Source organism: Colletes gigas, unplaced genomic scaffold (assembly GCF_013123115.1).
Source record: "Colletes gigas isolate AHSC1104 unplaced genomic scaffold, ASM1312311v1 Colletes_gigas_Sc00011, whole genome shotgun sequence".
NCBI lineage: Eukaryota > Metazoa > Arthropoda > Insecta > Hymenoptera > Colletidae > Colletes > Colletes gigas.
In genome coordinates this window covers 6,783,838-6,806,147 of record NW_025106640.1, presented here as the reverse complement: position 1 = coordinate 6,806,147, position 22,310 = coordinate 6,783,838, and the positions used below count along the sequence as shown (strand labels likewise).

Here is a 22,310-nt window from a genome sequence, read left to right as displayed (position 1 = left end):
AGGAAGCAGAAAATCGATCAGAGCATCGACTCGATTTGTCATCCCTCGACGATCGAGTCGAGGATATTCAACCGCGCTTGACGATATGAGCTCTTCCTCTTCCGCCGAGTGCAGCTTGCACTGGGAACGATGCAGCATAGGAATGGACAAATGCGCGGGAGTTTGTGAGTAAATCTGCAGGCGTGACGTTATTTCATTTGGCTTTACAAATACATGATTTGCGTTGTTACGCGTAGTTAGAGCGCCGTGTTGTCGCTTACTTGAGACTGTAACCAGCTTGAAAACGTAACCTCTCGCTGCTTGGTATCACAGATTACACGAATCTTATAACCGATGTATATCGATCAGAAATTTAGCTCTGTCGTATGTCATTATCATAACCTCGACGATTTAAAGAATTCCCGAGCTCCTGATTTATTTATATAGATCTATAATTCTATTATAAGAGGTTCGTTTGTTTCTGCGTGGAGGGGAGACCTGAAATTAAATGCAATGCCGCCAGTTTCGAGGCACCAGCGGCGCCATCTAGCGAAGGGTTTCGCTGTTACCACACGAATATTGACTATCACGCTTGTTCGACCTCGATCGATCTCTCGCTACGGTTGTCGTCGCGCGCCTAGTCATGGCGTAGAACGAGAGTGGTACGTGGTTTCGTGCGTGTTATTCTCCAGTTAGAAAATAAAGGATTTTAGCTGATATTAAGACAATATTTTCGGTTAATCAGTGTTCGAAATTCGAGGAAGAAACGTGGCTCATGCAACCTTAGCTAACGGTTGCAGCTGCATCGAAGAATGCAGATCCATTGTGAACGATACGTTATCGGCGTCCTGTGCCGGCATAAATTTCGTAAAGGAAGTACACCTCATAACGGAATTCATTCACCGGTATCGAAGTTGAACGAATTCTACGATTGTCGGGGACGTGTCGAGTAAGTGATTTTTTGTATCATTGTTCTTTATCTTAAGCAACGAAGATTCATAAACATTGATTATGTATATTATAATTACGTGTTCCGTTACTACAATCGCTATTGTATCAATGAAAATATGCAAACGGCATATACATCTAGAGACACTTGCTATTCTTTCGTTAAATCCTTTAGACGTTATTCCTCGTCGTTATCTATCATTGTAGTACTGTCAAGTAATCTTTGTTTAACCACAGGCTTTTCGATGGCTTACTAAAATATTCCTGCTATGACTGATATCTTTTTGTCTCTACAGTACAGTTGGCATATAATCTTGACTGTAGAACCTAATAATTATTTACTATGTCATCGATCTCGCCGACTTCTTGACACATATTTCTTTGACATATATTCGCTATACGTTGAAGTTCTCATTCCCAAACATTGTCTACGTGTTAACCTTGTGCCGATTGATTCACGAATTTCGTTTATTTGCGTCATCGGCTTCTGTTACATTGCGTGAATCATTGTTATCCGTTACATTGTAAATAACCTAACCTATTTATAACTTGTTTCGACAACCGTTCGAAGTAAATATATTGCGTGTAATATTTACCCCGAAACGATTTTTGCGTTTAAATTCACCGAGCGTGAAATTAATCCAAGGAAGCCATACGACTTTTAATTACATAAAGAACTTGTGTCGTTAAGTGTAAAGAATTGAGTCAAGGTTCTACGCGGAAACGAGACTGTGCACGTTCGTGTTTATACCATCAAGGCAATGACCCAAAACAGTGGTTCTTACGTTGCATTTAGATAAGTACAAATCTTTTATTTACGAGTCCTTGCTACTAAAAAATATGTAAATGAAAAATGTAATTGGACGCGCTCGACTCACGAGCAACGATATTGTATACAAATATTTGTTATTACAGAAGTTATCGAAGTTCGAGTTAAGTTAAAAAGCAATATTTGGCAAAGCGTCGAAGCAAAAATCGTGTGCACAGAAGCGTGCAATGGATGATGTTCCAAACTTTCGATAGGAAGTTTTTCCAGAAAAACACAACGTTGGGAAACACTGGTCGGAAGGAAACATTAGCAAGTAGGAATGTGTGGTTCCAAAGGCACCTTTCTCTCGGCCTCGCTCGAACACACCACGCTGCTCCGTGGCCAACTAAGCGCAATAAAACATAATAACGCCAGGCCCCTATAGATCTCACGCGTTCGTTCGTCTCTCGGCGATTTTCGTTGATGATCTTCGCGACGCGAAGAGAGTGTCTTAAATTATCCGATGAAAGGGTGGGGAAGTATCGTTCATATCGAGGACAATAAATATCATTTATCGAGGCAATTGCCGATAGACTCGCGGCGCCGCATGCGCGTGTTCGGGTTTTTTCCCCCGAGCTGTCCTCCGCGTCAAGAATCAGAAATCTCGATCGCGTGCTCCCGTTTCGACGACCGCGAAATAATTCGAGCGCTTTCGTTTCGGTGGAAACGTCCCGGAAGTTTCGTGTCGCGAGTGGAACATTTGAATACCGGCTTATCAATGCTTCGCGCGAAGATAAAGGTTAATTATTGAGCGATAATGACCGAAAAATGTGAAAAAAAATGTAACGTGACTTATGAAAACAGTTGTAACGTGTAACATTTGTTGTTGTTTCGCGAAGAAGCATTTAGACGTAGTTGCCTGTTCAATTAGGGTACCATATTGGATGCTTTGTGTCCATGGATGCTCTGTTGCAATGGTGAACATGGAAACTCGTCGTCGAGCTGAAAATAGTGCTCGTAAGTGAAACAGTCGTCTTATTAAGTCCAAGTCGTTCGGGGAACAAGGATACGAAGGAATATATTAGTAAAATAGACAGAAATATTCAATTTCTCGAGTACTATACATTCGTGGAATATTCTAATGCTTCGAAGTAGCGTATTGCGAGACGCGGTATATCAAACATTTATATCATTTATCAATAATTGTTTGAAATCGATAGAGCCTCTTCAAACTTGCAGTTTTTTTTTTTAAGTTTTTTTAACGATACTTCTAGGAACTGATAAATTTCGATATCAGTTGTATGTTCTGCATTTCTTGGTGATAAGTTACAAATCAATATAGAATTTATGACGTCACATCGTTGCAATCATGTTCGAAATGTAGAGTATAAAAATTTGTTGAATCACAAATAGATTTCGGCGCGTGAAGAATTTTTCTTTTTTTTTTCTTTTTAATTTTCCTCTTGGAGATTCGCCAGAAGTTAAGAAACACTAGCTTATGCGATACTGTAGAACTTGTACAGTAGACCAATCACTATATTTAATAAATATTCTGTAGTTTCGGAGTTTGTTTCGCGTTGTTGTGAGTCGAATGAATTACCGTTAATATAATGCAATGAGGATAATCCCGTTTACATAATACAGAGTTAAATTATATTCATGCAGGAGATCTGATCCATTATTTCCATGGATCGCAAAATGCATTAAACAATTGCACGGTCGACGACGACTCTTGGCTAATAGCAGGATACCGCGAATAGCTAGTTACAAGTACATATACAGATCCCGGCATCCCGATAATAAGAACTTCCGATATTATGGACTCTTTTAATCTCGAGATCATTACGAGGCTCTGTGAAAATATACCGCTCGAACCTTTTCGATAGTTAATTCTGTTTTGTACTCGCCGTGAAACGCACAACTGGCAAGTTGACCCCTCGACCTGTTACAATCGCGTTAACCACATTCCGCGAAATAGTTAGTCCTAAAAGCGACCAGCGACCAAGTTCGAGCATACTCGAATGATTTTGTAATTGAAATACATGTCGTAGAAATTTAATAATAATAAAGTAGCCATTATTGTAATTTTTCAGTCGAAATGTCTGCACATTTATATGCAACACGATCTGCAATAAACCAACTTGGATTTTTCCGCGAATTGAGTCATCTACGGAGTAAGGTTTCTCTCTCTCTCTCTTGCTCGTGAAAGATGTTTGAAATTCTCAGAGAGCCGGTACAACAACAGAAGGATTTTACGGTTGTACGGTTTATTGACACGGGATCACGAGATTTTCAAGGAAAACAGCAACCAGTCAAAGCGACCAAACTTTATTTATCACCTCTTCCCATGGATGGGGGGGGTCAATTGAGAAATTATTCAATGAATTGGTATCGATAGGCAGACAGCTACAGTGTGTGCATAAATAAGTATATGTGAGTTGACTATAGAAGAGATTAAAAAACGCAACTTTTAACAAATTTTTTGGCGAAATTGAAAAATTTCGAATCGTTCTGAAAAAATTATTTTTAGTTTCAGAGGTCCGTTACAATCATTTTTGGTGAATAGACATACCCCCGAAATGCTACGCATTCTCGAGAAAAAAATTACAAAAGAAATTCAATTTTTAGACTTTTTTTGTTTTAGACCATTTTTATATCATCGAACTTAACGCGCGAAAACTTTTATCCCTCGCTGTACATATAATCTGCCATCTAATATTAACGATGCAACTGTGATGATCCATGGAAAACAAGCCGGCGCACTTTCAAAGCAAAATTTCACCGTTAAAATTGTGATTTAAATAGATCAGACGCTACCATCAGCAAATAGGCTAGGGGTGCCCTGACCATGACTGCGGCAACAGACGTTGCATCTCTTCTCGATAAAAGTGGTCTCGTCCTGGATGCTTGCCACGAGGAAAAGCCTAAGTAAAATTACCTACTAGCCGACCACTTTGCGTCCCAGCTCGCCCTGGCGAAAATTCTTATACGTCTGCAAAGCCTCATGACATATGTTAGGGCCTCGTCTTATTACAACAAGTAAAAACTACCCTAAATAAGAATTTACGAATCTATAAATTTTTTAATCTCTTTCCTACATTTATTAGAAAGATACAAAATTATAAGATATAAAAGTTCATCTAGATTATCCGTTGTTCGTTACCTACATAACATTGTGTAGTGTATAAATTTTATAGTGCATCGTATTTTGAAATAGGAAAGGAGAGCAGAGTGTGTCACTGCTCTACTGCGGTGAGTAATGAGACTCCTGTTCCCGCTACGCTGATTTATTTGCGAGATCAAGAATAGTAATCCGCTATAACAAATAGATGCACAACGTCTTAAGAATTTAGATGCGTGTCTGTTTAATCCCCGAATCGGGCGTGGTACATGTCTCGCAACACCTGTATTAAAACAAGCTATACGATGTACACAATCATGATAAAAAGTAAACAAAGATACTTCAAACGTGTTAGCAAAGATTTTTAGGCACCCTGCCTCGTGTGCAGATTTCGTCGAAGCAAGCGAAAATTGATAGCTTGTCGAGTTCGTTTCGTGATTTTTTAAATCTGAAAAAAAAGTAGTGGACATCTAATTATCCTCTTAAATTCCACATAATGTATACACGTAAATTGTTAATGATTACAGTGTACTTAATAAAAAAAAAATATAACGTGTCATTTGATCGCAAATTCAGTTTGTCGATTCAACTTGTTCGTACATAGCCGAAGGCGGTCGGCGATCGTCGGGCGAGTTCGGCATCGGTCGTTACCATTCGTCGAGGTTGGTATCGCGCCTCCGCACTGATCGCGGCGTCTTATTCAGTACGTTACCGTCTCTCGTCGATGTCATCTAGAGCGATTCGTTGCCACGCGAAAACGAGTTCATTATTCGAAACGTCTGACAACGCGATGTTCGATTAATACGAGTTCGGGACCTGTAACAATCATTATTTTCTCTCATTCTCAACGGCCGTTTCGTAAATCGCGAGTAGTGCGTGGAGTGTTGATCTTCGACATGAGTTCGCGCGTTCGTGTGCTCGTTCCTCTCTGCGTCCCCAAAATGGTAAATATAATTGCAGTTTCTATCTTTACGAAGTGGTTGACTAACTTCATATTGCCAATTTGAACTACTGCGATCTCGCATCGTTCTGCCGGATTTACGGTTACGTATATGCAGTACTTCTTATTGTTATTCATATTTTGTAGTTGAATAATAATAGCCTATTGGCGGGAAAAAAATATTTCCTTATTACATTCAAAATAGAGACGAACGCGGTGGCATAAGGTCCTCGGGCAATTTGTTATCCTCCTCCATAATGACGCGACATGTCCGTCAAGCATGTCGCGCGAACGTAACCGTTTTTGTCACCGGTAACGGTTTTCGTTGTTCTTCGATCGCGATTTAATTTCGTACGCGAGCCGCCACGGGGACCTCTGCGCATTCTGTAGACCCTGTATTTTTAGTGATATTGGCACGTATCTCTAAACGATATTAGCTGCAACGACCACGGCGATTTAGACAAACCGTTTACGCTTTTACAGAAAGTGAAAAACGACGCGCACGAACGTGCGTCAGGTTTCCACGCGGAATCGCATGCATGCATAACCGTGCCTAAAACTACTTTTATTCGCTGATCGTGGCATTCACATTGCGTACATGATGCATCCTTTTATCAGATTGTATTTTCTACTTCCTTGTGAAAGGAACTGTTATAATTGCTACCTCGAGTTATGTCTTGTATGCATCTGTTATTTATTATGTTAATTTATTATTAAGATAGAGTTTCGATTATCATAAGTCAGAGGACAGTTAAATACATTATGACCTTATATTCCAAGTTAAAACAGTACCATCGAAGTGGTTAGAAAAAAAATCTTCTTTCTCGGTCATGTATTTATTTTGGTCCAAACCCACGCTGCACTATCGCCGCCGGTGGTTTCCCCCCGCAACGGGAGTTTATCAAGGTTAAATCGAAAAAAAAACAGTTACGCGAAAAAAACTAGTTTGTAGATGCAAGTCGACAGTCTCTGAAACTCGTTGAAATGAGTCACGGTTTAAAATTATTTGTCATGCTCTACGACTTTCGGTTTCCATATAATGAAATTCGCAAAGTTTGGGTAAAAATCCTTCGATCGACGATTATCGAGTCTCGTGTCCTGTCTCGAATCAATGGTCGATAATTTTGATCATTATTTATTAAAATTCTTTATTATATCCTTTGCTTATAGATAATTTCAAGTGTTATTATCTTTAAAACACTAACTTATTTTTAACTGAGATGTGTCTATGAATCACAGATCGTGACAATTTCCCGGTACAATGACCCACGATCGCAACAAAGATACTAATTTATAAACCACTTTGAATTAATGTTTGTTTTGAAATAACGATGGAAAATTATTTCCGCGTTTCGACGTTCCGACGCGCGGCGAGCGATAAATTGAAGATCGCGGGAAACATATAATTTGCGTAATAGCGCGCGTAAATGAAATAGAACGCTATGCGTGCAACGCCCCCATTATTCGAATACAGTCAACGCTTCGCCACTTGTCGCTGTCGGTGGAAGTAACAGCGATACAGTTTACACTCTATTAAAGTCAAGTGACATGTTTATTTCTTTTTCGTCGTACGTTCTTTATCCCGAATATTCATTCGAGGACGTCACTGAGAGACACGCGTTTCTAACAATGACTTAATTAATCGTTTGCATACGAACATTCGTAATGTTTACAGATGGCGTCTCGACTGCATTGCTACCCACAAATGTATAAATATATAAATTATAAATACAATAGATAGTGACATGTATAATTTTGAATTATTTACAGGTAATCGAGAGTATAATTATTCGGTTCAGTGTCTGGTTTTATTACGAGTAATCTCGGGGTTCGGTAAAGTCGAAAGATGGCAACCCTAGTCTTGGAATCCTGCTAACCCCGATCGCGACAAGTCTCGTCGTTTACTTTCTTCGTCTGTAAATAGATCGTCGGGACACGTGTAATACAAATTCATGATTTTCTTTTTCTCTGTTTCAGCGTTGGTCAGGAACGCGCAAGAATCGAGCCTGATGTCCATATGGTCGACAAGCACTGGACGCAATTCAGTGTTTGGCGCGGAAGGCGGAGCGGTATTCCCCTCCACTCGGTTACCGATCCACGTACACGTGGCGCGCACACATCTGCGCAACGCTGACGGCCACTGCTTCCACAAGCGATTCCACGATTGTCAGGTCGGTAGTCTCCCCCTTGTTTCCTTTTGATCTCCTTGCAGTTCGTTTCCTCTTTATCCCCCGCGTGTCACCGCTAACTATCACACTCTGTCGTTCTTTTCTTATCGCTCGATATGCTCATTTGCCATCTGGGACTGTTTCTCGCGGCTAACAGTATTCTAATTGATTCATTGCCTGTTCCCAATTCTAAATATTTTGTAATTCTTTTTCAGGGAGTATAAGAACGATTCGAATGTTAAGGTATAGTCCAGAGGATACACGAATTTCCAGGGAATATACGGAATAATTCACGCACACTATAATAGACTGTTTCAGAATTTGTGAACAATATCGGATATCGTTGCGTCTCAATTGTAACTCGACGATAGGGATCAATTAGCTTGTTCGTTGCTTTCATTTGGTAAATAGCGCTGTCTATTACGAATCTATTGGCTATAGTGATTCACGACGGAGTAACAGAGATAAGCATGATTCGTTGCAAAGCATTTTTGTCTATCGTCGAAAGTAAATGAGTTATTTAAGTAGTCTGTCTTAAATGCCTCATATTGTACTGTTCATCTCTGTTGAGAAGCAACTGAATTTACAGACTACGGAGATACGTTCATATTCCGTAGTGAATGTTAAATGCGTCAAACCGGAACAAATCAAATTTATCTTGTTACCGGTGGTATCCTTGGAAAGCGCGGATAAAATCAATTGGAATTGTTCAAACCACGCCACCGTCTCAGTTAATGACATAGTACAATGTGCCTCCCACAATTACATGCTAGTTAATTATTCTCGCTTTAACAACTTCAGTTCCGTTCTTGCTTCTGAATTTCACTTACATAAACCAAGCTTGCAAGAAATATTAGCACCTCGACGTTCGCAGAATTTAGTACGAGTAGCGTTCTATAGCAACTACAAGAATATATAGATACATCAAACATTTATGAAATAGTCAAAATAAACTGCAAACTTTTATATCTCGCGTTTTGTTTTTCCTGTCTGCGGGAATTAACTTATCGCATATCCTGCGTGAAACGTTACGCCTTATCTGACGAAATATTAACGATGCATGTATGAAACAGAAAGAATTACTCGTTAGCGTATTAAAATCGAATTATCAGAATCAAAGTGTGAAGAGTTGCTTTTAAAATTTGCCACGTTATCGACGATTTACAATTACATTATTTTTTATCAACTGATCGAGTAACTCGAATGTTTGTGTTTTTTTGTCTCGCTTGCTAGATCTCTCGCAGCCGCGTCGATCCACCGGTACTGGATCCCCCTCCTCTTTGCCTGCTAGGTTTTCGTTAATTCTCCTTGCGGTTTGTTTCGTTCAACACCCATTGGTTTTTTGCCCTACACGGGACATTTGGCAGGTTCTCCCATTGGCAACGACGTTGCCATCTACTCTCGGTACGTGTCTTTCTTTCTTACGTGCTTGTACAAGTTGAACGCCAATTATCTGGACGATGATTATCACCTGACATGCAATTATCCGGATAGAATCTTTTTTTTTTTTACACCGTTTTCACGCGATGCCTAACACGTAGCCTGAAGTTCTGAAACGATTGTTGTTGCATCGTGCAACGAATTACATGGGAAATGTATGCATGTAAATTTATCTTATAATACATCACCTATTTGGTACTAATCGATATGCAAATTAATATCATTGTAATTTGTTATTTAAAGAATCTATTATCATGCATTAATCTTTTTCTAAGGACAAATTAATTTGTTCTAAGCATTAGGCAACTCCTCCCTATTACCCTTAATTGAGAATCGTAATAATACTACCATGTGACACTGATTGGAATGCCATGACAACGCGATTTTCATTTTTCACGATGACATACGTCGTGACAGCCGCTGTCACGGTAACAAAAGTCGTAACTTTATGTCACGTGACACGCACCTTAAATCCGGAAGAAGTTAGATGTTGCATAATCCAGCGTTTCCCAAACTGTTTTTCACCTTATAATTTATTTATAGAACGCTTAGATTCCTTCTACATCAATTCTTCTTGGATCAACAAAAATAATACACAAATATAGTGTTTATAAACAAAAAAAAATCGCGAATTGCTCAAGCTAATATTAATGATAGAAGTACTATTATGTTCGAATATTAACAAGTGTAATCGTATGAAACAACAGAAATACGTTGGTTAACAATATCCTATACTTCAACTATTCGACAGTATACGTGCATAGTAATGGGATAAATACCGCAAAGAATAAAAATCATTTTATTTAAGTCTAGTATCGGTGTCGATCCCATCGCTATACGTGAAACAATTTCTATCGCAATGGCGTAGGTGTAAATGCGCTGTGTAATCCGATCGCGTGTCTCGAACGGTCATAAGCATGTTCGAAATTGTTCTATTGACTTGGTGCGCGTTGCTTGGATCAGCTAACGTAGCCGTATCGCGCCGCTTGATAATCCGAATCGGTGATGCATAAATTGGATCGTACGATTGGCCACTGTGCTCGCGGAGAACCGAATCACCGCTACCAGTTAACGAGCATCGTTTCGGTCGAACGTGTACTGCCACGGAGATCGGTTCGATCAGTCGCCTTTCTCATGTCACCGAATAATTTCCCTCTTCTCTCTTCTTTCTGTTCGCCAGTCGAAGATGTCGCAGTCGGGAGATGGCCTTCACACGCCGGGTTATCTCTCTTGGAGAAAACTACAGCTCAGCCGAGCGAAACTCAAAGCGTCGAGCAAGACGTCTGCTCTACTTTCCGGCTTCGCCATGGTACGCATCATTTTTATACAATTTCTTTAAAAATCAACGGCGCCATCGCTAGAAAAAGAAAATACATAAAGCTCTACTATTTTAAATAAAAATGGCAAGAAATTTTGATAATAATTTTATACGCATTTATAGATATTATAGAAAATGATCAATAACTGCTAATTCGATTAGATTACAATATTTAAAATTACGGATTAACAATTGTTTTATCGTCACAGGTCGCCATGGTGGAGGTGCAGTTGAACTCCGACACGAAGGTCCCGCCTGAGATGCTAATCGCGTTCGCCGTGTGCACGACGCTGCTGGTGGCGGTCCACATGCTGGCCCTGATGATATCCACGTGCATCCTGCCAAACATAGAGGCCGTTTGTAATCTTCACAGCATCAGTCTGGTGCACGAGTCGCCGCACGAACGTTTACATTGGTACATTGAGGTGGCGTGGGCGTTCTCCACGTTGCTGGGACTGTTATTGTTTCTGTTTGAAATCGCCATACTCTGTTGGGTGAAATTCTACGATTTCTCCCAAGTGGCTGCGTGGTCAGCGTGCATCGTATTGATACCGGTGTTGATAATTTTCCTCGCATTCGCGATACACTTTTACCGGAGCCTGGTCGCTCACAAGTACGAGGTCACGGTGTCCGGTATAAGGGAACTAGAGTTACTTAAAGAGCAGATAGAGTCGACGGACGTCGAGGGCAGAAACGGGGTGAATCTGTTACAGACCGGTGTGACGCACGTGGTCTGAACGGGTCGCGATGCATATTGTAACGCGTTTCACCCTTAAAATGTGATAACCTCTCGTGGAGGAACCAGAGGAGGGCAGAGAATCTCCGATTGCGCGAAGAGTTGCGCGTATCGAAGCAACCGAAAGACAAATTTGCTCCGAAACTACGTACCGAACACGACTGTCTTACGTATACAGGGTTACGCAAATTTGTACCAACTTGGAGAAATATGGCCCGCTGGATGTTATCCCTCTTCGTGTTAACCAGTTTTTAACATATGCACGTCATAAACAGCGTCGTTTAAAGTACTAAAGTGTTCAATTCAAATAATCTCAGTCCTACTTACCATGCGACGAGACTGCGTGATCCACAAAAGAGGAGGAGTTGGCCATATTCCCCTAACTTGATATGAATTCCTGTAACCGGATATATGTATGTTACTTCTAATGTCCCTGCAACACAAAAAGAAAGACTTCGTCTATATCTTTTTTTCTCGCAACATTGGAACTCGCTTTGCGTGCAATTTTAAGACGGAACACCCGTTCCTTTTTACAAGCAATGTAATTCCTATTATTATTCCCCGGTTATCGAAGAGCCCAACGTTCGACGGAAAGCTCAAAAACATTCCCTTTTTTTCGCGTAGCGACTTAAATGTAACGGTTAAACGATACGCAGTAGGTGTGTATTATTAATTTGCAGCAGTATCGCGTGCAAAACGGCTCGAGGAGCTCGTGAATGGAAGTTTGTTGTTCGTCGAGTATGCGTGACTGAACCGCGTTGAGTGTGTACTTATCTCTTTTGAAAACGTGCCTATTTCGCGTGGCATTATTCCGCGATTTCTTTAGTTTCGTTCGTTTTATTCACTGTTTCACGTAACAGCCTTACGCTCAAACGACTTTTTCAAACTCTTTGTACGGAGGCAAGCAAACGATTTGGCTGTTACGTTTATTCTGTTGGCGTTGCGCAACAGTTTTTATGGTTACATTGTCTCTCTTGCGTTTGTGCTTGGTAAATATACTGCCGTCATTAAGAAAAGGAAATGGAAACGAATCCACAAGATGCGGCAATTTAATTGTACATAATTTGTATTAAATGCAGTCGGACGGTTCATACGTACACAACGTTAATATATAAATATATAATAGCGGCGCTTTTGCCAGAATAAATTATACGAGTAATGTTAATTCAGCTTGTGTATTATCTCTCGTGTTATTACGTCCTGTTGTAAAGGAAAGAAGTCGCGAAAGGTACATTTATTTACAAAATAGAATCCAGACAAGTACACGTGTTTACCGACACGCATACGTTTGCGATTATACGTTTCGGTGGCTTCTTGCAAACAGGTTCGTAGTAAACGGGTTCCGTATCTTCGTTGTCGTCGATGTCTTCGTTTGCGTCGTCATCCTCGGCCAGTTCGTTCTTCCAATCGAAAACGCAAAAAATATGTACTCTGAACATACGAACAGTTACGAAGATTTTACTGTATTGTTACTATCATCGTCGTGTCATACCCGTGGAATAGGATATGGCGTCGGTCGAGGAGCTGACTGACGCCAATATAAGTCTGAAATTGTCCCACTTATGCAAGAATCGTTTCTCCATAAACCACGTTGCTTCTGGCCGGTAACTATGTGATAAAACGTGCCGCGACCTTCTTTCTTGCCCTCGACAAATTCACCCTCGTATCTATTTCCGTTTACTACGAAATATTTCATTTAAACTTTACGTAGCTTCTCACTCTAGCATCAATACCGACCTTTTTGTATATTATAATTAACGATAATCGATTTGAAAAAAAAAAATGTTCTCGATTTATACGTAGTGTCGTTAAGTAGTTAAATAGGATCGAGAACCTTTAACAAAGATTCCCACGCCATCGTAAAGATTGTTTCTCCAAGTGCCCTCGTAATAGTCGCCGTTACAGTACCAAATACGACCATAACCCTGCCGTTTATTCTGCCAAAAATCACCTTCGTAATAACTGTTATCGTTGTACCAGCCGTATCCGAATCCGTTCTTTTTCCCGGCCACCCATTCGCCGAGGTAACGTTGACGAATAATGCCATTTTTCGAAATTTTACTTAACGAGCCATAACCGTGTCTTTTACCATTCAGCCAATTGCCTTCGTATACCCATCCGTTTCTTTGAAATTTCGAATCGATGAATTTTGGTTATTTCGCAGTAATAAATGACGTTTCCGTTTTAGAACAATTCAAAAACATTTAAGAACTTTGAAAGCGATAATAAAAAGAATATTTGAATTTGTGATTTTACCACCGTTTACGGTAATCACAGATATTACAATAGTTAGTATACCTGTCTATCTCATTACCCTTGCCTTCTTTCTTATCGTTTTTCCATTCTCCTTTGTAATAACCTTTAACAAGTTGTTTAGTCCGAGGACTAAAAATGGCGTGTCGCCAACCATTCCTCTTAGAATTTTCTATTTTACGTTTTATACATGACTCTCGAATAGTTTTTAAAATAGACATTATGAATTTTTCTAGAGTGAAACTGTCGTTTTTTGAACTTAAAAAATGTATAGTATAGCGCATTTAATTAATTTTCGTCCTTTTTAAATATACCCATATATATTATTATCGACACTAATTAACACTGATGTCTTCTTAGGGGCATTAATGGCACCCAAGACTGAAATTATTCTTAACAATTTTAATTTCTATACTCTTCAAAGTAAACATATATACCAAATTGAACGTTACAAATATTGCTTTTCAAATTTAAGCGGCATAGCCTGTACTGTCAGTGCCATCTATTAAAATCGACAACAAGCTGGCATAATTTTTCATCAACAAATTTTCGTTGAAACATACAATATTCTCAATATTTAAGCATTAAACTTATGTATTTTATGATGCATGTAGAAACGAAAAATTTTAATTAAGAGCAGGTTAAATGTTTCTACTATGTTAGAAAATTCTGCGACAAGCATAACGTAGTACAGAGTTCATTATAAAATCAATATTTAAAATTAGTACTAAGTATAAAAAAAAGAAAATAAAGACGAAGCAATTAAATTTCATAATTTCTCTTGTACCTCGTTACTAAATTTGAAAAAATATTCGCCGCACTTAACTAAACAGGCACCAGTGCAGAGCGTCCCCTATCATAAAGTTTCGACGCGTTCGTGAAATTTCATGAGATCAAAGTGTCGTGTTTTCCTCAAAACGAAAAAATCTGGGAAAGGGAAAATTTTCACGTGAAAAATCTTCACGTACGTAGAAACGAATTTTATCTATGTTCTCGTGCCAGTGTCCATAGATTTTCCATGAATTCAACAATCACTATCGGAGACACCGACGAAGAGGTGATTGATTTGGACTCGAGCCAAGATACCATCAATGATCTTAACAATGATCAAACTGAACATTTTAATGAAAGAAACTTATCATCGAACAACACTGCGAACGAGACGGATACTACCAGTGAAAATGCAGAACATAATACAAACGCTTCTACGTCGCAGATCTGCGACAATGCGTCTTATACTTCAAAACCACTTGTTAAGGTTATGTTTCGAGACGAAAGTGTTTCACGGTGAGAAATAGTTTGTTTACTATCAACCAGTGTATACGTTATGTTTATTCGAAAGTTCTCAATTTTCTACCGTGTATTATTGTTCTTGATATATTACCGTGTTAATTGGTTAAACAATGCTAGTTGTTTGCGCGTTTTATTAGTTTACATTAAGTAGAAATGCTCTGTATTGGTCGAATTGTGATATAAGATTTTTGTTGTCATTTAAACTTGTAGAAACTATTGATGAAATTTGACTGTTAAAATTTGGGACACCCTGTACATATTAAGATAATTATTTATAAGTTCTATCCTGGCCTCTTGTATTGTGTTCTATTAATTTGTGTTTACATTTTTGTTATCAAAATAATAGCCAGTATGGTAAACAGATAAAAGAGTTTCTGGAGGAATTGATACCCTCGACGTTTAAAAGTTCAGAAAATGACGGTTTGACATTGGAAATTTGGGATAATGACATAGACTCTGCGAGTCAATCAATTGAAACTATCACGGAGAGCGAAGAGAGTCAAGATATAATATGCGACACTCTATTTACAGTAGATAAACAACCAAAACTTAAAGACGATCTTGATGTCCCGACGTATGGAAAGGTGCATAGTTTTATTGTAATATTTAATAATTTATACATCGCATCATTATATATAATTAATTATTTAATATCGTGATGTATACCATTTTAGAAATATGAAAATGTATTTGAACATAACAAGACAGAATCAAAACAGGAGGAAAAGGATGACTGTCCACCAAAATTAATGTGTTTCAATTGTATGGATAATCATAATTTACGAGATTGTCCAAAACCACGCATTCAGGCTAACATTAATAAAAATAGACAAATTTGGAATATCAAAGGAAATTCTCTTAGAAAGTCTGTTAGATATCATTTAGACGATGATCAAAGATTTAGCCACATGATCCCTGGCCAATTAAGTAGTAGTCTACGAAGAGCATTGGGTCTTAAAGATCATGAATTACCTAGACATATATACAGGTAAATATTATCATTCGTTTCATTATAGAATTTGATATTTTTACTGTACACGTTATATTTATATTACTTTTGTTGTAAAAGTAAATATTTTATTGCCGTTATATATATGTAAACATATTTGAAAATGTTTTCCCTTCCTAAGTACAGTAAAATGTTTCATTATACAAATGTTGATCTTTATGTCTGAAAAGCAGGTAGGTTTTCGTTTTTCGAATGAATCTGTACACTCTACTTGTATAGGGTTTTTTTCTCTAGGAGGGGAAAATTTATGGTTTCTGATATCCTTGTAAATTTCATAGTCTCTGTAATTGATCGGTTGTTTAACTTCACATTGGGCCCACTTGGTCTGTGTAACTTTACGAGCAAATTTGTCTCCCCATTGGTTCAGCTAATCGACATTCTACTGTATAATCAGAATAGAAATACAGATATGCAACAAGGTTTTTCGCATAAAAGGACAAACAGTTTTTATTGTTTTCGTATGTTAAAATATTTTTCTTAGAATGAGAAAACTTGGCTACCCTCCAGGCTGGCTGGAGGAAGCACGCTTACAACACTCCGGTTTGTCGTTATTCAACTCCGAAGGTGTCGCAGAAAACGATCCTAACGAGAAGGGAATAATCTTTGAGGATGGAGATAGAGACCAATACGATGTAAAAAAAATATACGATTTCCCTGGCTTTAATGTACCGCCTCCAATCGGTACTCGTGACGTAAGCAACATAAAAGATAAAACGATTTTATTAGTTGATTCATAAATCTCGTATATTACAAACTCATTATAAATAATAGGAGTATAGGCAGTATTGGGGAACACAGGCACAGAATCTTCATAGTAAGGAAACAATGTTGATGATGCTGAAAGGGAAAAAAGCAGACGATGGATATAAAAGGAAAAAACTCAAAATAGCTAATACCGAACTAAAAAATAATTTAACACCGGAATCTACTGCGATGGAAATAGAAGATTTGGGAGGTATAACTTATAAATATTTATACTTCTTGGGTAGTACTATAATGGGATGTATGTGTATGATACAAAACTATTTTATCCTCTTTTAAATAGAAAGTATAGTAGAATGTGTATCTGTTAATGGACTTTTTGTGCCGCCGTTACCACCGGAAACCACTGTGAAGCCACCAGAACCGCCGTTACCTTTAGTACAGCCAGTATCTGAAGATTCAGACTATCATTCGTTGCAAGAATTGCAATTCCCTGAATCGCCGGTACTATTTATATTATTCATGATTGTAACAAAATACACTTGTCCAATTTAACGATCCACTAATTTTACGAACAATTAGTTACATAAAATGTTACAGGAACATAGTGCATCGCCATCTTCTCGCACGAACTCACCGTCATTATGTGACTTAGAAAACATGAAAAAGCGGTTGCTAGTAGAGATAGAGCTCCAAGAGTCAACGGGTTCGCCCTCGAATCCTAATGTTTTGTCGAAGAATGACTCGCCGATGTTAAAATCAGATATGCCACCACCTAGTAACGAAGTGACGCCGGAATCGAATCGGTTGCGTCAAAGTACACTGAATTCAAGCTGTGGGAGTGTGAAATCAGTTGATCTAGGTACACCCGTTTTGCAGAGCGCATCTCCGTACAGCAAGTTGCCGCCGTCTGAGAAGTTTTCAAAAAATATTTGCGACGTGATCAATTTCGTGAACCTGCCGGATTCAACGGGTAAGTACGAACAAATGACTGGGGTTTTACAGAAAGTGAGAGACAAATTAGCAGAACTTCAGCAAGAATGATTTCAAAATGTTTGGTTAAAGTGCATAATGTAGAGTAGATTATCATTACATTTCATGAGTATAGATTTTATATACCGCAAATAAAACAATAATTCTAATTATTTATGAGTGTATACAAAGGTACATAAGCGGGGTTCAGTGTAGCAGTCTCTTATTCTTTGTTCCAAACTACGTGTCATGTTTAAATAGAAGTGTTTTTAACTAAATTTAATTAAGAATAGTGAAAGCAATATATTTATTATTAACCATTATCTTGAATATGAAAAATGTTTAAATTATATTCATCATCATTTTGAATCATTATAATTAGTGTATTAAAGGATGATAGAATTCCAGTTTTCACATAAGTATACATGCCAGGGCAGGGGGGGGGGGGGGAGTTAAATTCAATCGTCCTTATAATTGGTCTTCCTAATTTCGCCACCAAAAACGAAAGGGAGGTAATAATTTTTAACCGAATTTGGGAATGTCTCACTTTTGAAAAGTACAAATGTATAGTATTTTTCTAATTAATTATTGGCATTTTTCGTACGATATATCTGTATGTACATGAATAAGGCCACTCGATAATCAGCGAGAAATTTTTAAACTTCATTCTGTTATTCAACTAGAACATTCTCATGTAATAATTTCTTTATTCCACGTCGTGTAATTTTCATTTATGTATAAGTATAGTTCGTTTCAGAATTGGCGAATATCTTTGTTGGTATAAGATATTGGGCATATATCTTGATAGATGTTATAACAAATTTATAGTAAATTTTCAAATAAAAGGCGGAATAAAGTAAGTACACGTATTTGAAACATTCGTCCTTGAAACTATGTGATAATAATGAGTACCAGTGAGGTATGACTTGAAAACACTTGGTTTTCCGTTTATTCGTAAATAAACTATCCAATATATTACACATATGTGCGAACAGATGTTTTAAATATAGTGCAAGTTGTGAACTGAAAATACTGTTCATTGGGAAACTTATACTTTTCTGTTCTTGCCTAAAAACTTTCAACTTCTGATCGTACCATAAAGATCAGCCGTAGCAAAACATTCACCAATTCTAAAGAACTTTGTATATATGTAAATAAATTAAAAATTTGAGTTTTACTATAATAATAATAAGGTAATAATGCAATCATTTCAACGATACATTTGAAACGTACATCTCTTGTTATTCAATCTCTAAAAGTCGTCTATTTCTCATACAGTTGTACAATATGTAACATGGAAATGTTAAAATCGTGACAAAATAACAGAATTCAATGCAAATACAAGAAAAGCAGCTAAATATTATTAAGATTATAATTAATAAATCTAAATTTTTAATTTTGTACGTGTTCATTTTCGGAAACGAAACGAAAGGTGTATGTAGTTACCTACAAGTTTTTAATTACATATATCTACTTTCTTTTTACGAGCCGTAAATAGTGTTGAATATGTATAAATTGTTTGTAAATATTGTTTCCATCGATCATTAAGCATTATACATTTTCTCTTTTTCCCGAGATAAGCATTAAAACGTAATAGTCATTAAGCAAATGAAGATGTATATTATTGTTTGATTGAACAATGATGAAACTGTATTTTTTAAAAGCAAGAAATTAAAAATTTACCAGTAGTTGCTGTTTTTTTTATAAAATATCAATCCGTTTTCACACAGTGATAAAAAAAGATTAATGCGGTATAAAATATAATGCATGATATTCATTTTATTGTCAAAAGTATGATATAGGAATGTACAACAGTGGAAGAGATAAATTCATTTATTATTATTCTACTTTTAATCTACATTTTTTCATAGTAAAGTCATCAAACCTTAAATTTATACGTTAAGATTCTTTCATAAAAAATATATTCTTTAAATTCCATACATTACACTAATTTATGTAGGGAGTAAATTAATAATTTTCTAATATATTAAAAACATTTTCTGAATACTTAGCTTCCTTTATTTATATAGAACGAATTCTCTATAAAATTGCTATATTCATACTTAGCTTTCTATCCCGATTGTACCATTCCCTTTAATGAATTAAAATATCATAATACAGATCTTTAAAGTAAAATGAATGAGAAACGCTCTGATACATACGTCTGCCATGTTATGAACAAATAATAAATCTTTAAAATATTTTCGAAGCACGAGAGACAGAGAAAGAACGGGTAATTTTTTGATTTGTATAAACGTATACTTTTTAAGTGTACATAAGAAATTACATTTCTTATTCACAGATTACGTATATGTATTCTAATGTTACATAATTTGGGCAAATCGTTAGCTATTATCCTTTCTCTACTCTCGCTTTTTTCACAAGCTCGTGAGATTCTACCATTAAAATCCACACGATAACATGTCGCATTATCATATCGCACTTTTAAAACGCTGTCGGCGGTGGTGCGGGGTGGTCATCGTTCGAGTCCTACAAAAATTGTATACGACAACATTAAAAGTTTAATACGAACATAATCCGAACTTAGTGCGTTAAATTTAAATAAAATACTGATATATACCGAATCAACATAAAAAAAATAACAATTAATGAGAACAGTTTAAATAGCAACACGCACACGTTCGTCGTCTCGATCTTTAGTGTTGCCGTTTCTCAATCGACGAAGCGTGTTCGGTCCAAGAACGTACATAACGAGCACGAATGCAATAATTAAGCAAGTCATGAGAAAATCTGAGGACGCCAGTGTGTCATTTGGTCTCTGCGCTAAAAAAAAAAAAAAAAAAAATAAATAAAAAAATGAAACAAAAATCAAAAGTTAACGCTATATTAACGAGAAGCAAGGAATACGTACTCCGCGGCGGGCTGATGCATGCAGTGTTCGAACAATAATCCTGACTCTGTCGCAACTGAAAAAAATATAAATGTTATTCGCGTTTTAAAAAGATTATTTCGTATAAAAAAAAAATGTTTTCCTTCCTTTTTTTCGCAAGCAATGTAATCAACCTGCCAGTTTTAAACAGACGCGTGCTACGTCATCGGTAAATATGATGCTTGGCAATGGTTGTTTATACTAATAAGTCGAACGGCTTCGCATACAAAGTGTCTCAAAATACTTTTTGTAACGAAACATTAAAAACATACTGCAAAATTGCAAATCAAATTTGCAAATATATTGATAAATTTTTATTGGATATATGCACAGTAGCTGATTATTCGGAACGAAAAAATTCAGTTAGTGTCACTTACGATGGCGAGCAGGCGTTGCGTAGCCAGTTCGTGGTCCCATATGCATTCGCGAGGATCAAATCCTTCATCAGCCATCGTTACAAACGAGTTCTGTATAATCACAGAATATACATGTCACATATATGCCTGAAATTGAATTACTAGTTGTCATGTAACGTGTGCGCTGATTAGGAGAAATAGTCTCTACCCTATACGTTCTTACGCGCTGGCGATTGTAATTGGACGTATGTCATGTCATAACAACTATCCTGGACGAACGCAAAATCGCGAATTTTTTTATACAAATTACTTTCACGGTAATTTTTCATTAATAATTGTATATTATAATGTATAATTAAATACATACAATGTATCAGATCGTATCGTATACACGACACAAATGCACTTAAATTATACCGCAACCATTATCAAAAAGGAAAGGAAATACACGTAGATCTAATCGTCACAATTCTGCATTATTGTAACGTAATATTTTGTGTGGCAACGATACAGTCAATAACGATGCGTAAGATACAAGAAAATTTAAAGTTTTCAAATTATGCAGAATTATTCAACAATTTGTGTTTGCAAAACTTATAGCGATACATACTTTTTTACATTATTTAAAACAATTTAATAATTATGTCGATATAGGGACACGTACAATGTATAAATATAAAAGGAAATATTTGGATTGTTCAATAAACCTGAACGATAGGTAGTCGCATAAGAAACCATATTTACATGCAGTAAATACGAAAGATCGAGTTTGCATACGTAGAATAAGATTGGAATTTAGAACACAGTATGGGTGGCGTCATGATTATGAAAATGACATATGTTGATAGAAAAATTACGGTAATTTAAATTGTTCGAACACCCAACGAAGTTATAATCGACGAACGATTGAAAATACGACATTCTCTCGTAATTTCTCGAACAAATGACAATCGTGGAAAGCTGAGAGCATAATGAGAAATAAATTTACGTACCTGACCCAAAAGTACGAAACGGAAATAATACACGAACGAGTATTAATTACTTTTTAATTAGCTAGTGTTCGACAGTACACGGAATAAAGATACAGACCCGCGCGCCGTATTTACATTCGTCACAAGCCCAGCTACGTATTATGCTCCCATTATGCTTGTCGCCAGTGTTACCAGACGGCAGACCGGTGACCGAAGGAAACTACCCCCTCCACTTATACACACTAATACACAACCATTTGTACGTGTGTCTGTGCTTCGGGTAGCTTCGGGAATTCGAGAGAGAAGGCCAGTGTGTCTTTCCTTCTCGGTCTCGATACAGTTAAAATCTGACTTGCACGACAGGACCAGTGCCATGAGGAAACTACCCTTTCACTTTCGTATGCCGTTTGACGCAATTCAAATTTCAGTAAGAAAGTTCCGAAAGGTTCATATTCGCCTTCTTTCT

The 22,310-nt window shown here is 37.3% G+C and overlaps 4 protein-coding genes across 8 annotated transcripts; 2 read left to right on the top strand and 2 right to left on the bottom strand.

Moving 5' to 3' along the window:
• Nucleotides 1-52: 52 nt before the first annotated feature.
• Nucleotides 53-12,867, top strand: LOC122398383 (calcium release-activated calcium channel protein 1-like). Of its 2 annotated transcripts, none has more exons than XM_043398178.1 (4): nt 53-164; nt 7,714-7,907; nt 10,525-10,653; nt 10,872-12,867. In XM_043398178.1, exons 1-4 carry the CDS (start codon nt 86-88, stop codon nt 11,397-11,399), a joined length of 930 nt encoding a protein of 309 aa, XP_043254113.1. In that variant the 5' UTR covers nt 53-85; the 3' UTR covers nt 11,400-12,867. The 2 variants fall into 2 exon arrangements, with proteins under 2 accessions (XP_043254113.1, XP_043254112.1); XM_043398177.1 differs by lacking the exon at nt 53-164 and adding an exon at nt 1,867-2,692.
• On the bottom strand, nt 12,637-13,935 carry LOC122398446 (MORN repeat-containing protein 3-like). The gene is given in 4 exon segments (XM_043398290.1): nt 12,637-12,798; nt 12,861-13,078; nt 13,233-13,550; nt 13,695-13,935. Coding segments are annotated over 4 exon segments (939 nt in total).
• A 575-nt stretch (nt 13,936-14,510) lies between these two features.
• Nucleotides 14,511-18,415, top strand: LOC122398357 (zinc finger CCHC domain-containing protein 8 homolog). Of its 2 annotated transcripts, none has more exons than XM_043398127.1 (7): nt 14,511-14,938; nt 15,291-15,528; nt 15,619-15,932; nt 16,435-16,645; nt 16,725-16,908; nt 16,999-17,159; nt 17,256-18,415. In XM_043398127.1, the coding sequence occupies exons 1-7, from the start codon at nt 14,670-14,672 to the stop codon at nt 17,697-17,699; spliced, it is 1,821 nt and encodes a 606-aa protein (XP_043254062.1). In that variant the 5' UTR covers nt 14,511-14,669; the 3' UTR covers nt 17,700-18,415. The 2 variants fall into 2 exon arrangements, with proteins under 2 accessions (XP_043254062.1, XP_043254061.1); XM_043398126.1 differs by having other exon boundaries at nt 17,238-18,415.
• Nucleotides 18,416-19,618: 1,203 nt separating this feature from the next.
• Nucleotides 19,619-22,056, bottom strand: LOC122398412 (small integral membrane protein 14). Of its 3 annotated transcripts, none has more exons than XM_043398223.1 (5): nt 21,963-22,009; nt 20,895-20,984; nt 20,500-20,554; nt 20,266-20,411; nt 19,619-20,117 (listed from the first exon to the last, which is right to left on the bottom strand). In XM_043398223.1, the coding sequence occupies exons 2-5, from the start codon at nt 20,967-20,969 to the stop codon at nt 20,073-20,075; spliced, it is 321 nt and encodes a 106-aa protein (XP_043254158.1). In that variant the 5' UTR covers nt 20,970-20,984; nt 21,963-22,009; the 3' UTR covers nt 19,619-20,072. The 3 variants fall into 3 exon arrangements, with proteins under 3 accessions (XP_043254158.1, XP_043254157.1, XP_043254156.1); XM_043398222.1 differs by having other exon boundaries at nt 19,620-20,117; nt 20,895-21,020; nt 21,866-22,056; XM_043398221.1 differs by having other exon boundaries at nt 19,626-20,117; nt 21,866-22,054.
• Between the last annotated feature and the right edge of the window lie 254 nt (nt 22,057-22,310).